The sequence below is a fragment of the Bos taurus genome, chromosome 1 (assembly GCF_002263795.3).
Source record: "Bos taurus isolate L1 Dominette 01449 registration number 42190680 breed Hereford chromosome 1, ARS-UCD2.0, whole genome shotgun sequence".
Taxonomy (NCBI): domain Eukaryota; kingdom Metazoa; phylum Chordata; class Mammalia; order Artiodactyla; family Bovidae; genus Bos; species Bos taurus.
Genome location: NC_037328.1, coordinates 69714100 through 69730842, shown reverse-complemented (window position 1 = coordinate 69730842; position 16743 = coordinate 69714100). Strand labels below are relative to the sequence as shown.

At 36.0% G+C, this 16743-nt stretch overlaps 1 protein-coding gene across 13 annotated transcripts in view; it reads left to right on the top strand.

Moving 5' to 3' along the window:
* The window catches only part of ZNF148 (zinc finger protein 148), a 146598-nt gene that overhangs the window by 96776 nt on the left and 33079 nt on the right, over nucleotides 1-16743 (top strand). For all 13 annotated transcript variants that reach the window (NM_001033121.1, XM_010801188.4, XM_005201416.5 and 10 more), the window contains 1 exon segment: nucleotides 1106-1189. In NM_001033121.1, the coding sequence (NP_001028293.1) occupies nucleotides 1106-1189 (84 nt within the window).

The window sequence follows — 16743 nt, the reverse complement described above, 5'->3', positions numbered from 1 at the left end:
CAGATTTCATAGGCCAGGATGTCACAAGGAAACCAAGAAAAACTTTAAATGAGAAAACAATTAGCATGGATGTGCAAAATTAATTAGCTTAGTTGAACACTTTATTTGGCTTAATGTATTCTTTTTAACCAGAGAAACAGTGAAAGAATGAACTATTAAAAGCTGGTCAACATTTATTTTTCTGTATAAGATGTCCAGATGGAATTTGAAATGTGAATTTGGAATCAAATATAAATCAAAAGTTAGACCATAAATTTGTGGAGATCAGAGCAAAAGACTGATCACAGATCTTTGGGGAAATATTACTAGACATATAAGTTGAGTTAAAGGGTGGAGAAGGAGACAAAGTAATAAATAATAAGGTAGATTTGGTGAACTGGTGAAATACACCCAGAAACCAAAAGAGGAGAGAATTCCAAGGAGGGTATGATCAATAACTGCACAACCTTCTGAGAGGAGAGCGAGAGAGAGCAAGAGAGAGAACTGAGAACAGATCACTAGAATAAACAGCAAGGAGATCATTAGTATCTTAAAGCAGAGTATAAGGGTTAAAGGACAAATGGGTGGTGAAGAATTTGAGACATAGGTTGGACTATGAAAGGAAAGGCTCCAACAGAGAAGGAATATTTGAAGAGACAGGATTATTAGTTTTTTAAAGAGGATGTTTAGAAAATTTTGAAGGTTCTAGAGAAAAAAGTGAAAAGGCATAAAGTGGTGGTTAGCCAGGGAGAAAAAGGTAGGTGGATCTTCCTCCACAGAGAAAGAAAAGCTGTTTAAGACACTTGGTAACCTGTGGAGGCCTTTCTAGCCTCATGAGTTTTAAATTCTATTGTAAATTGTTTTATTTATTTACTTTTTTTTTTCCCTTGAAGGATATGAATCATTCAGTCTCATTTTTGTGTGGTTGTGAGAATGTGAATTTTTAAATCTTGGTGGGGGGGAGATTGAGAGGAAATAAAATTCTATTAATAGTATAAAACCTTTGTATGCGTAATTTGCAATTTTTCAGAATTTGGGCTTCTAAGATTTCTCTTTCCTCAGAAATAGTTAACTCTAAACTGTGTTTTATTCAGTAACTAATTTGTGGATGTGAAATTATTTTAAGGTGAAAAACCATTTCAATGTAGTCAATGTGACATGCGTTTCATACAGAAGTACCTGCTACAGAGACATGAGAAGATTCATACTGGTGAGTGTTGCCACCCTTACTAGGGTTGTTAAAATTACCATTTCAAATATAGGGAAGAATTTTTAATAAGTAGCAACAACTTGTTGCCTCTTTGGTAATTTTGTTTAAGAGTATTTATCATAGCTCATCTTTTTTTCTTTCTTCAGTAAATCAATGTTAACTGTTAAGACTTGGCTTACTGTTTTAGCCTAACAATTTGCTTTGAAGTAAAGTTTCATAATAACTTAAGATATGTTTAAAGTGACAAAGGGAAGGAAGGAAGGAAGTTTTTGTGAAATAGTTGTTTCCGTAGATGTTTAACAGGTTTAGAGTAGGTAAAATGATCATTTGCGATAATTAGGGGGGAGGAAGCAAAATGCCTGAGCCTTAAATAGCAATAACACTCCCCCCACCCCTATTTCATGTATACAGCTTACTATCTCAAGAGAGTTATAATCTTATAAATTGGAAACTTCCAATTTTTCATTCAGGTTGTTAAGGATTTAGAAACAAATATTTTGGAAGAGTACTATAAAAGAACCCCTACTTTTAAAAGTTGAGCCTCATTGTAGAGCAAATGTTTATTTGCATTTATTCTTTTTTTTTTTTTTTAACAAATGTAAAGCCAAATTTTATATGTGACCTTAACTTAGTATATTGTCAGCTTTTGACATCTGTAAGCACAATGAAAAGTGTTTCTTTATAATTTATTTCCAGTATTTTGCCTTTTTGTGATGGAGTGAAAGAGTTGGTAAATTTATATAACTTTTGTTCTTACGTTTAAGTAGAATTGAAAAATGATAGTGCTAATATTTAAGTATTGAAAATACTGAAGTTCCTCGTATACCTCCGTATGAAGTAGTCAAGCAGCCGCCTGCCCGGTGTTGTTACTTAGTTGTGTTCTCATGGAACCTGCAGTCCCTGTGAAAGGGGGTCCTTGGACAGTGTATCATGGAGAAGCAGCAAGCTTTTCTGCCTAGTAACTTTCCTTAACTCTGTTTGCCCCTAACAAACATGAATGTGGCTGGTTCCTTGTGCAGCACATTTTTATGCTTTGATGTTCTACTTTTCAAAGATCATTATGCACACCACTCATTTCAGTTTCTTAAGTAAACATTATTCACCATTTCCAGATGGAAGGAAGTATACAAGGCACTTGGGAGGAAGAACAGCTTTATTGATTTTGTATGTGTGTTTGTGTGTGTGTGACTTACATGGCTAAATTAAAATTTTACACAATAATAAAACCCAATCAGATAATGATAAATGAAAACAGTTAAGTATTTTTATATGTTTTTAATGCCTATTAGATTTTAATGATTTAATGATTCATTCAACAAACATTTATTGAGCTGGCAGTGTTTTTCAGATACTAGAAATAGAGGATAATAAAAGGTAGCTTCCATGGAGTTTGCATTCTTTTTTTAATTTCCACTAGAGTATAGTTGATTTACCATTTTGTGTTAGTTTCAAAGTGTACAGCAAAGTGAATCAGCTATGCGTATACACACATGCACTGTTTTTTTAGATTCTTTTCCCATTATAGGCTATTACCAAGTATTGAGTAGAGTTCCCTGTGCTATACAGTAGATTGTTATTAGCTATGTATTTTATATATAATAGTATGTTTATGTCATTCCCAGTCTCCCAATTTATCCTTGCCCTCCCTTATCCCCTGTTAACCATAAGATTGTTTTCTACATCTGTGACTCCTGTTTTGTAAATAAGTTCATTATGATATTTGTCTTTTTATCTGGTTTCACTCAGTATGATAATCTCTAGGTCTATTCATGTTGCTGCAAATGACATTATTTTGTTCTTTTTTATGGCTGAGTAATATCCCATTGTCTATATGTGCCACATCTTTATCCATTCTTCTGTTGGTGGACATTTAGTATTGCTTCCATGTTCTGACTCTTGTAAATAGGGCTGCAGTGAAAAGTATGGTTTTTCTCTAGGAGTGGGATTGTTGGGTCATATGGTAGTTCTGTTTTTAAAGGAACCTCCATACTGTTGTCCATAGTGGCAATACCCATTTACATTCCCACCAGCAGTGTAGGAGGGTTCTCTTTTCTCCACACCCTCTCCAGCATTTATTGTTTGTAGATTTTTTTATGATGGCTATTTTGACGAGTGTAAGGCAATACCTCATTGTAATTTTGATTTGCGTTACTCTGATAGCAATGTTGGAATTTACATTCTAATGTGAGAGATACACATGTAAAGCCCACTGTAGTAAGTGTTGTAGAGTTTTGTACAAAATACTGTTGTACCCTGAAGAAGAGCCAGGTATGCTGCTTTTGAAGACTACATAGTGAAGGCAATAAAGAAAAACTGGGAGGCTCAGTTGAGAGAATGTGTTTGAGTCTGAAAAAAAGATTTTCAAAACATTACCAACCCTTATTGCACCCTATTATTTTCTATTCTGTTCTAGTAGCCAGTTCTTTTTTACAGTGCTGGTTACAATTTAGTGATAACCAGTTTGGAAAAATAATTGTGCTGGGCCTTGGGCTGTCTTGAATTTCAACAGGTTATGTTGGATAGTTCATGTTTATTGAAAATTTACTAAGACTCGACATTGAGCTAAATGTTTGTTAAATGTCTCATTTAGTCTTTATACTAATCTTGAAAGGGAGATGCTATTATTACCATTCCCGTTTTTTTAGATGAAGAAGCAGTAGGATGCACACAGAAGTTAAGAAGCTTTCCTAAATTTATATAATCTAGTATATGGTAGAGCCAGGATTATAGCTCAGGTTTCTGCAATTCCAGAGCACACATATAAAATCACTAATTGTGAAGAATGACCAGAAGCAGAATGATGTTATTTGGCCTTTGGGAATTTTCTTGCTCTGCCACTAAGCCAGTTATGGCTTAGCCTTCCTTTGTGTTTAGTAACACCTAAAAGGGGTGGAAGCAAAGGCCGGAGTTCTCAAGGTACAAAAAAGAAGTGAAGTCGCTCAGTCGTGTCCGACTCTTTGTGACCCCGTGGACTGTAGCCTACCAGGCTCTTTTCGTCCATGGAATTTTCCAGGCAAGAGTACTGGAGTGGGTTGCCATTTCCTTTTCCAGGAGATCTTCCCAACCCAGGGATCGAACCCTTGTCTCTCACATTGCAGGCAGACACTTTACCATCTGAGCCACCTGGGAAGCATTCCAAGGTACAGAGACGACAGGAAATTGAGTGGAACCAGTCAAACCAGTCACTTTGGTTCTTTAACAGAGAAATTTCTTTTGAAGAGAAATGCAATTTTGTTCATTAATACCACCCCTCACCCCCCAAGTGGAACTGATATAAAGGAAATAAATTTTCCTTAATTTCATTGTTCTTGATTCTTTTTATGTACACCATTTCTGAAGATAGTAAGATATTTTTGTCCTGTTACCAGGTTACTTATAAGCTGTACTGAGCTGGAAATACATGTATAAAACAACATAGATATTCTCCATCATTTATTATTTTGTTCTTAGAGTTCTTTATTTCATCTTTTAAAGGACTTTTATTTTTGGAGGGGATTGTGCCTAAAGTTTGCCAATGTCAAGACTTTCTCTGTAGGTCTTTATTTAGAAGAATGCATTGAAATAATTAGCAGTAAAAAAGCTTTTGCATATATTGTTTATCCATTTTTTAATTGTCAAGAAAGTAATGTCACCTATCTCCTGAACCTTAAAGGTTGTGTGGTGAGAAGAACTACCAGTTCTTACAAGCTTTGTTTTCCTTATAGCCTCCCTCATCCTCTTTATACTGTCACCTCAAGTCTCCCAGCCTCTGAGCCTATGTCTGTTCCATTTACAAGATGGTTAAAAATCAGTACCTGCTTGTCTGTGCTTGTTACCAATTAAGAAATCTTCTGTGGCTTTTAAAACCCAGAAACCTAGCTTGATTTGGTTTTCAAACTGAAAAAATTTAAACTCAGCCTGGACAGGTTATTATTACTTGATTGTTTGCTAAATTTGAACTGGCCTATGAAATAACTAGGGTAAAATACCAACGCTGATCCCTGAACATTTGATTAAAGCTCTGTTCTTTTAGCCTAAGGCACTGAAACTGTCAAAAGTCAGATATCCTTGGGACTGCTAATTTTGGCAGTCATGGGAGATTTGTATCTTTTGGGAGTGTATTATAGATTTTGTGGATATGGGAGATAAGGTGAGGATTTGAAGCCAAGGCTGAAGATAATAATCCTAATGATTGTTTTGGCTAGGGTCAGAATTACTGGTAAGGTATACACCAAAGGTAAATATTCATCACTGGAGGATTTACCTTGTGATCAGATGCCTGTATCTAAGGTGCTTTTTCCTTTGCATTTTCTAATGCATGTGTTCTTTCTCTCATCACTTTGTCACCGTTTTAGCCTAACGAAATTCCATCTTATTGCCATGAGTAGGGTCTGGGGGGTTTGAAGAGTAAAGAACTTTAATTTTACATTAGTTTTCTTAATTCCTTCAAGTAGTAAGCCACAGAATACTTACTCTAATATTCTGACTATTATAGCAAATTATGGCTATTTTCTATAGTTGTGGCAATTTTTATAATGTTTTTTATTTTATTAGTAAAAATGTTATAAAATAATTTCCATATTTGGGTAAGTTTTTATAAAGTGATTTTCTTCCCAAAATAAAAGGGATTTTGAAAATAAACCAAATCATTTAGAATTATACATATTTATTAGGTTTCTTTTCTCACAAAATTCTTTTTTAAGGCTTTAGATCTTGAATGTATGCAGTTCTATAGATGAAAATGTAGCAAGAAGCACTAGAAAATCAGTCTTCTAAGTTGGCATTCGTAATATCTGAAAACATGCGTTGATCTTCTTTTCCTCTTGACTGTGACTTTTATTCACAACTATGTTAAATAGCTGAATGACAATATTATTATTATTATTATTTTTAAAACCAGTTGGGCTAGTGAGGTGGAGTCAGAGAGCGTGTTGATTCACCCTTGACTAAGTTTGTTCAACACTTTGTATTTCCTTCAGTATGGTTCAATTATTGACAAAAATTAATTTACCTCTCATTATTTTGAAGCCTTAAATTACTGTTTATTAGCATAATAGAGAAGTTTATAAAAAGAAAATGTTATAGACCTAGTTAAACTCGTTATTTGTGGCAAAGAAGGAACTGAATACTGTTTGGGGTACTGAAAAGGTTGCATACAGTGTGAGCTCCTGGCATTGTGCTTGCTGAAGCCAGACAGCACTGGTGCAGACAGAGCTTGCCAAGAAAGATTAAGCAGGGAAGTACAGATTGCTGTTACTGACATTCTCTGGTCTAACAGTTTTCAGAAGCCAGATTTTTTTTTCTTTGCAAAACTGTTAATAATCCATATTAAACAATATGATAATGTAAAACATAAAAGTTTTAAGACTGTTTATTTAACAAAATATCTCAGAATATAAAAAAATCATACACATGCACATATGCATGTATGTATAAAAAGTATACCATAAGTTTTTTAAAGTATTTTGTTTTGGGGGGATAGGAGAAGTCATCCAGAAAGTTAACTCCATTTAAACATACCTTAGAACTGAAATAAAAAGAATCAGAGGATTTATAATGAAAGTTGGATTGTTTTCAGTTAGTTATATGCATTTTGTGTGTGTGAGTGTTCTTCCCCTCAAATCCGTGTCAGTTTATAGTGTCTGTAGTTAAAAGAAAAATGTCTACCATTTGTTTCGATAGGTTTCTAGTTTAACAAATTGGGAATCTCTTGAAATAGTCTCATTCTTATTTATGTGTAATTATTGAATGGATGAACATGTGAATCACATGACTCACAATTTGACATATGCTACAAATAGTACCCGCCTGCCAATGCAGGAGACGTAAGAGAAGCAGGTTTGATCCCTGAGTCAGGAAGATCCCCTGGAGGAGGTCATGGCAGCCCACTCCAGTATTCTTGCCTGGAGAAGATCATGGACAGAGGAGCCTGGGGTCGCACAGAGTCAGACACGACTGAAGCAACTTAGCGCACAGGCATGCAAATAGCAGAGACAACATGTCCTTTAGGAATTCGGTTAAAATAGACCAATGAGGGTTTAGATTGGTTGGCCCCCTGAGTTAGATTTAGTTCATGTGTGACATGTGAGTCAAGTGTCATCACAGGAACTATGAAGCAGAAGCATGATGGTTCTAGGACTGGGGAAGAAAAATCTGGGATGTACTGAAGTTGGGAATCTTTGGGGAAGGATAGGTAGGCAGATACACAGATAATTTGGAAACACAGAACAGCACGTCAGAAATCACGCAGACAAGAAGCCACTAGGATCATTGCAGATGGTGGGTAACAGGAGAAGTAGTGTGTCAGATTTACTAGTTTAGAAGAACCAGGAGAAGGAGGTACTTTAAGATAGTTAAAATGCTAGAAATTCCTAAAAGTCACCATTATAAACCTAATAATACTGTCAGATTTATTGAATACCTGTTTTCTGCCAAACACTGTATTAAACACAGTACATAAATTATCTTGCTTTAATCATCAGAGCAGTTCTGTGAAGAGGGTACTATTCCTTTTTTTAAAAAACAGATAAGGAAATATAGGTTAAGATGATTAAGAAATCTAACCCAGTGTATAAATAGTTCAGTTAATGACATACAGTTCAGTCTTAAGAGTTCTTGCTCTTAACTGCTATGCTATTGAAAGAGTAAAGCAAGCACCAGGAAGATTTTTAGTTCACAAAAACTTTGGTTTCAAACATGGAGGTTTTTATTTTGTTCAGGAAGGAGAAGAGCCATTCCTGGGCCTGGCCTTACAACTTGCAGCAAGGCAGTTGGGTATGTCTGAATGAGAAAAGTCTAAGGATGTAGGAGTAAGAACAAAGGCAAGACGAACAACCTGTAAAGGGCCATTCTGAGTAGAGCAGAGAGGGGTAGACTAGAAAGCGTGATTTTAGAATTATGTTGTTAAGCTTGGATGCCAAGCAGAGGGGTGTCAAATTTATCCTGTAAGCATTATAAAAAAGCAGTGCATTTAACTGCCATGTTGGAGGAACGTTATTGTTTTGTGAAGAAAACTAGAAATTTGACAAGTGTGTTACTTTTTTGTTAACTATGTATAACTAATATTAGAAATTATAGCTTAGATAATGTGCACATTTATTAATCAGGTTTAGTTTTAGTATTAAAAATCATTTTAAACATATAAAACAACATTGTTAAGCTTCATGAAATATAATATAACTTCAATTTTCACCAGGTTTATGAGAAGTAGGCAAAATTTGGAGACCACTGAATATTATTATGAAACAAAGAAAATTAATTTTGCTGGGCTTTAGAGCCTCTTTTTCTTTGAGCAGTTTAGGATGAGCTAATTTTTAGAAAAAGGGCTGAAAAAGGACCCCCAGAATTTAGCTTCACACATAGAACTTTCTAATTTTGTTACTTCTGACAGCAGTTTCTCATTTTTGATGTTTTGCTTTTTCTTTTTTAACCATTTTCAATGTGGTTAGTCTAGAACAAGATAAGTTTCTCTACTCTTTCTCTTGTTCATTTGCCTTTCCTTAATATGGCTTTTTCTCTGCCTCCTCCCTGTTCTTCAAATTATTTTGCATTCTGTAGAAGATGAAGCTTTAAGACAGTTGAGTCTGGATCCGATGTTTTACAAATTCTTTGACATCATATTCTTTTGGAAGAATACTTAATTACTTAAACACCTGAAGACCTTCAGGATTCTCCAGTTTTGAAGCTGCCTTTTGGACAACTGCTTATTGTTCGAGAACCCAGTTGGGTAGATGTTAGATGACTGCATTCATGACTTTCAAATCTTGAATTTATTAAGTTTCAGATGTCTGGATAGGCTGACAACACATTTTAAAAATTTGTTGATAAAGTTTTTAATTTCACTGACTGAATGACAATTAGGCTTAAAATTCGTGTATTTTAGTATTATATTTTTTATTTGGCCCTTTTGGTGAAAGAGTGACTGACAAAATGTAGTATTTGATATGGACTCAGTCATCGCAAAGAAATTGGGTTTAAAATATTTAGGGCAATCTAAATTTGCTTATCAAGGTCATTCGTTTTTAATTTTTCTGGATACTTTTAAGATCTTTAGTTGTTGATCCAAAGAGTCTCTATTTTTTAAAACAATGCCTAAAGTCTCATCATTTTCAGCCCCCGTCTGAACTGTATGAAAGTGTCTTGATAATAATAATAATAATAGCTTCTGCATATTTTGTAATTTGTTTTGCTCTTCTATAGATCTTTTAGGGAGATGATGCTGTTATGAAAAATGGAGTCATAGGACTGACATCCTAATGTAGTACTAGGTAGTTACTTACTGATACATCCAGCTTCTCCCAGGGCTGCCTTTATACTGTTTGCTTTATTAGTTGTTGATAGAAGTACTTCTTACTCTTTATTTACTACTTGGCTACGTTAAAAAGCTGATAGACAAATTAAGCTTATTGACCCCCCAACCTGTCCTGGTATATTTTCATCCCTCTGTAAATTCTTTTACAAGGCCTAATTGATTCTTCTTTACCTACATTTCATTAACTATTTTGACTTTTACTTTCTAAAGATATTTAAAGAATTAATGCTTTCAGTGTGTTTTTCAAATTATTCCAGAAAATGTATTCATTCAGCTCTCAATTACCTTAGGGAATTGATCAGATTGTACATTATTTATTTAAAAATTAAAAAGACAAATGCAGCTGTGAAAAAATTATTATCAACACAAAAAGAGCAGGATATTTATTGCCCTTCTTTGAATGACATGGTGTTCTATATAGGTTTGTTGTGCTTATAGAATTGAGATACTCTCTTCATCCTTAAAAATCAGTTGGATATATTCTTGCCTACTTCATCTAGCTTTTAGTTCTTTATAGTTGGATAGAGAGGAGAGGGACATGGAGTCTGATCAGCTGAAACTCGAGGGTCTTAAGGTCTAACTTTATTCCTATAGAAAATATCCCTGTTCTTAAGGTGTTTTATTTTTTATATGAGAATTGGGGGAAAAGGACAACAGACTCATGGAACCTGGAACTGAAAGATACTTTAAAATGTTAGGGTTCAGTGACAAATGCAAGAGTTTTCCTTATGTCGAAGCCATGGACATAAATACTAGGGACTGGTCAGGAGACACTTGAGGGGCTGCTGTTAATGGGATGAAAAGCTAAGAAAGGGTGGAGAAGAGAATGATTATTGTGTGGAGTGGTGGTGATCACCTACCAAAAGTATTGCTTTATGTTCTGCTTAATCACTGAGAGTTCTAGATTATTATTTAGTGGCAGAATTTGCTCAGTGACTCAGTAATGTTACCTAGGCTTTTTTTGATATTAAAAAGAAAAAGATTGCCTCTAAGAGATAGACAATAGCAAAAACTCTTAGCAGAATATCTTTTGGGGTCTTTTCTCCCCTTGTATTTCATGTGGTATTTTCTGTCTCTAAGCTATTGCATTTGTATTGTTTTATGTTTTAGATGACAGTTCTTGAGCTGTAAGTAAATCCCTGAATATTTTGTATAAAGTTTGCATTAAGTCATTAACTGTGATGAATTGAGAGTTGAAACTGCTGCTCTTAATAGTCCTGATTTATTTGCTTAGCAGTGTTTTATTGTTGTTACTCAGTTGCTCAGTTGTCTCCGACTCTTTGGGATCCCTAGGACTGCAGCACGCTAGGCTTCCCTGTCCTTCACCATCTCCCGAAGCTCGTTCAGACTCATGTCTATCGAGTTGGTGATGCCATCCTACCATCTCATCATCTGTCATCCCCTTCTCCTCCTGCCTTCAGTCTTGCTCAGCATAAGGGTCTTTTCCAATGGAGTCAGTTCTTCACATCAGGTGGCCAAAGTATTGGAGCTTCAGCCTCAGTCCTTGCAATGAATAGTCAGCACTGATTTCCTTTAGGATTGACTGGTTGGATCTCCTTGCAGGCCAAGGGACTCTCAAGAGTCTTCTGTAACACCACAGTTCAAAAGCAGCAATTCTTTGCCACTCCGCCTTCTTTATGGTTAACTCGCACATCCATACATGACCACTGGAAACCCCATAGTTTTGACTGTACAGACCTTTGTTGACAAAGTAATGTCTCTGTTTTTTAATGTCCTGTCTAGGTTTGTCATAGCTTTTCCTCCAAGGAGCAAGCATCTTTTAATTTCATGGCTGCCGTCGCCATCTGCAGTGATTTTGGAGCCCAAGAATATAGTCTGTCAGTTTCCATTGTTTCCCCATCTGTTTGCCATGAAGTGATGGGAACTGATGCTATAATCTTTGTTTTTTGAATGTTAAGTTTTAAGTCAACCTTTTCACTCTCCTCTTTCACTTTCATCAAGAGGCTCTTTGGTTCCTCTTTGCTTTCTGCCGTAAGGGTGGTGTCATCTGTATAACTCAGGTTATTGATATTTCTCCTGGCAGTCTTGATTCCAGCTTGTGCTTCTTCCAACGCAGCGTTTCTCATGGTGTACTCTGCAATTAAATAAGCAGGGTGACAATATGCAGCCTTGATGTACTCCTTTCCTAGTTTGGAACCAGTCTGTTGTTCCATATCAGGTTCTAACTGCTGCTTCTTGACTTCCATACAGGTTTCTCAGGAGGCAGATAAAGTCGTCTGGTATTCTCATCTCTTGAAGAATTTCCCACAGTTTGTTGTGATCCACACAGTCAAAGCCTTTAGTGTAGTCAATAAAGCAGAAGTAGATGTTTTTCTGAAATTCTTTTGCTTTTTGTATGATCCAGCGGATGTTGGCCATTTGATCTCTTGCTCCTCTGCCTTTTCTAAATCCAGCTTGAACATCTGGAAGTTCATGAGCTGTTGAAGCCTAGCTTGGAGAATTTTGAGCATTACTTTACTGCATGTGAGATGAGTGCAATTGTGCTGTACTTTGAGCATTCTTTGGCATTGCCTTCCTTTGGGATTGGAATGAAAACCGACCTTTTCCAGTTCTATGGCCCCTGCTGAGTTTTCCAAATTTGCTGGCATGCTGAGTACAGCACTTTCACAGCATCATCTTTTAGGATTTGAAAAAGCTCATCTGGAATTCCATCACCTCCACTAGCTTTGTTCATAGTGATGCTTCCTAAGGCCCACTTGACTTTGCACTCCAGGATGTCTGGCTCTAGGTGAGTGATCACACCATTGCAGTTATCTGGCTCATGAAGATATTTTTAAGGCCCACTTGACTTTGCACTCCAGGATGTCTGGCTCTAGGTGAGTGATCACACCATTGCAGTTATCTGGCTCATGAAGATCTTTTTTGTATAGTTCTTCTATGTATTCTTGCCACCTCTTCTTAATATCTTCTTCTCCTCTGTTAGGTCCATACTGTTTCCGTACTTTGAACCCATCTTTGCATGAAATGTTCCCTTGGTATCTCTAATATCCTTGAAGAGATCTCTGGTCTTTCCCATTCTATTGTTTTCTTCCATTTCTTTGCATTGATCACTGAGGAAGGCTTTCTTACCTCTCCTTGCTATTCTTTGAAACTCTGCATTCAGATGGGTATATCTTTCCTTTTCTCCTTTGCCTTTTGTTTCTCTTCTTTTCTCAACTGTTTGTAAGGCCTCGTCAGACAACCATTTTGCCTTTTTGCATTTCTTTTTCTTGGGGATGGTTTTGATCACTACCTCCTGTATAGTGTTACGAACCTCGTCCATAGTTTTTCAGGCACTCTATATATTAGATCTAATCCCTTGAATCTCTATGTCACTTCTACTGTATAATCATAAGGGATTTGATTTAGGTCATACCTGAATGGTCTGGTGGTGATATTCTCTGCTTTCTTCAATTTAAGTCTGAATTTTGCAATAAGGAGTTCATGATCTGAGCCACAGTCAGCTCCAGTCTTGTTTTTGCTGCCTGTGCAGAACTTCTCCATCTTCGGCTGCAAAGAATATAATCAATCTGATTTCGGTATTGACCACGTGGTGATGTCCATGTGTAGAGTTGTCTCTTGTGTTGTTAGAAGAGGGTGTTTGCTATGAGCAGTGAGTTCTCTTGGCAAAACTCTGTTAGCCTTTGCCCTGCTTCATTTTGTATTCCCAAGACCAAACTTGCCTGTTATTCCAGCTATCTCTTGCAGTGCTTGGGTTTTAGATGAATTAATTAGCTATTGAAATTTTTTCCACTGCAGAAAAGTAACTTCTGAAACAAATTCCAGTCTTTCTTTTTTTCCTTAAATTAAAAAATTGCTTTTGTAATGAGATATGTTAGTAATCCCATTATGTTACTGTAGCAGATGATGAGAGTCTGAACTAACGAACAAAACATTAATAAAGCAGGACGGTAGAAGTCTAATGAAATAACTTTGAAAGACATTTTAAAGGAAGAATAAATATAGATGAAGTTTAATAACAATTTAAATGGAAGGAACTAAAGGAGCAAGACTTTTTAAGCTTTTATTGTGGAAGCTTGGTTTTTAAATAAAATCTTGCATGAAGCAGCGTCAGTAGTCAAGGCAGATAATTTCACGTGGTTTCCTTGACTCTTGATAAGTTGACAGATGTTTCCAGTACTACTTAGTTGTTATTTATTCAAGGAGACAATGCCAGATTTCAAACGACTAAAGTAGTAGCCTCTCTGGAACAACATAGTCAAGAATATTTTTTAAATGGAATTATATACATTTGGCTGAATTGCATGGTATGTAAATTAAATTTCAAAGCTTTTTTTAAAAAGTACCTGAGAAAACATATTTCAATATAAGTGCAGTGTGAACTGCACCAAGATGTGTTGTTACAACTAATGGTGGGAGAAATAAGTGTGGAGCAGAAAGAAGTTCAGCTGGCCTAATTTACAAAACTTGAGAAAATGTATAGCATTTAAAGCTTATGGCTGTTCATTGCATTATATGGTCAGACTTTCTAGTGAAAAATATTTGAATATATTATGTGTCATTGAGCTAGATCAACAGCAAACTTCATTTGCTCTGGTGGACTTCTGGTGGAAGTTTTGTAAATAGAAACTGAATATGCTGACTCTTCTACTGTACAACTATTTAAAATCTTAAAATTGGTAAAGTTTTATTGGAAGTGTTTGCATGTAGGGCCAAGGTTAGATTCTTTTTGTGGGGGCAGGGTGAGAACAACCACTCTCTACCACTATTATTTGAATATTGAAGAATGACTTTGGAAAATTAGGTTTCGCTAAAGATGTGAAAATTCAACCTACAAGGGGAAAACAGTACTTACAGTGAAGCTTCTACTGTGGTAAAGTCATTTTGACAGCTGTTAATGTTGACTCACAAAATGCTGCTTTATATACTTTAAATGTTGTTACAAATTACAGGAAGTGCAATCTCCTTTCCCACACAAGTATGGGGCAGATATTTTCCAAGTTCAAGCTACACTCTGATCAGTTTTTGGACCTTGTTACAAATGCAAAGGAAATTTCCATATTTCAAAACTAATTAAATTGTAACTCTACCTAATCTTCAGTTGGAAATAATCTATGATGTAATAGTATGCTGAAAAGACAAATAATTAAGAAAAGAATCTAATAGAATTCTGTATATCTCTTCCAAGTGTTGAATAATTCTTGAAATTACGTTTTCATGGATATCAGTGCCTATCTTTGTGACAAGACAATTTCAAAGAATGCTTGTTAAGTTTCATTGCAAATTAGCATTAGCAAATAAACACTTGCAATTGACTTTGATGACAGGGAGTACTAACTTTGAATCCCAATTCAGCAAAATGCAACCCTCTCATATAAAAAAAGTTTCCAGTCTTCTCATTAGTACATCTGCATGATGAAAAATTACATTCTGTCATCATCATCATTCTGTTTTGAATTTCAGCAGTAAAATATGTGGACTTTTTTTGCCCTCTTGTTATATGAGTATGTATACACTGTCCTTGATTTTACCTTTCTGCTCACAAAGCTTAATACATTTACCATTTGCCCTTTTAGAGTAAATTTCCTGATCTCTGTCAAAGTTTACTCCTTGACTGTCCTGCTCATTCTTAGGCTTCTGCTTTGTTGGCCGTCTTGTCATTCATTCTTCATTACTGTTAGTCATGTTTTAGACCGTTAGATACTAAACCTCAGTCTCCTCATGATTTCAGTTTCTCATTTTCGAAGCATTACTTCCTGCTAATGCCTTCTAGTATTTCAGTTTCAACAATTTCTTTGTCTCCACTAGCTCCTACAGAGGGGCTTCTGTGGCTCAGACAGTAAACAATCTGCCTTCAATACAGGAGACCCAAGTTCAATCCCTGTCGGGCATGGCTGAGCAATTAATACACAGCTTCTACAGTCCAGTCATTCTACCTCCTTTTTACTATCCCTAGTTTCCCTCATATCTCCATTACTTTTTTTACACAGTGTAAATCCTGTCATCGTTTTTTTAAATCACTCTTTTGCTTATGCTCGAACCTCTTGTGCTCTCTTGTACATAGTACTCGCTTTGCTGAAATACAGCTTTGGTGGGAAATTTATTATTTTTCACGTAATTATATTTATAGAGTTCAGTAGATCGATCTTTTACTTCCAACAGGGTATAATTGAGATTGACATGTAATACTGTATAAGTTTAAGATGTACACCATAATGATTTGACCTACATACATCAGGAAATGATGACAACAGTGTTTAGTGAGCATCTGTCATCTCATATAGATACAGAATAAAGGGAAAAAGTTTTTCCTTGTGATGAGAACTTTTAGCATTTACTCTCCTAGCAACTTTCTTGTATAACATATAGCAGTGTTAATTATATTAATCGTGTTGTACCCCTATATCCCTAATATTTATGACTGAAAGGTTGACTTTTTACCACTTTCATTGGCATACAAAGATACTACATTAGTATTGACTACACACATATACATTTCATCCCTATGACTCATTTATTTTGTAACTGGAAGTTTGTACCTGTTCATTTTCCTCACCTTTTAAATTCACTCTCCACCTCTGCCACCCTCTGGCAGCCACCTGTTTTTTCATTGTGTTTACGACTGTTTCTGTTGACTATGTTCATTTCTTCTGTTTCTTAGATTCCACGTATAAGTGAAATCATATAGTATTTGTCTTTCTCTGACATATTTCACTCTGGCAGGGTTTTTTTTTAATGGCTAAGTGATACTCCAGTGTATCTGTCTAGGAATCTTCTTTTAACAGTAAGCTATGGATAGGCACTTAGGTTAGTTCACTGTTTTGGCTATTATGATTAATGCTGCAGTGAACGTAGGGTTGCATATATTTTTTAAAAATATTAGTGTTTTCCTTTCCTTTGGAAAGAGCCAGTAGTAGAATTTCTGGGTCATATTGTAGTTCTAATTTTAATTTTTTGAGGAACCTTCATACTCTTCCTCATAGTTCGGTTCGGTTCGGTTCAGTCGTTCAGTAGTGTCCGACTCTTTGCGACCCCATGAATCGCAGCACGCCAGGCCTCCCTGTCCATCACCAACTCCCGGAGTTCACTCAGACTTACGTCCATCGAGTCGGTGATGCCATCCACCCATCTCATCCTCTGTCGTCCCCTTCTCCTTCTGCCCCCAGTCCCTCCCAGCATCAGGGTCTTTTCCAGTGAGTCAACTCTTGGCATGAAGTGGCCAAAGTACTGGAGTTTCAGCTTCAGCATCATTCCTTCCAAAGAACACCCAGGACTGATCTCCTTCAGAATGGACTGTTTGGAT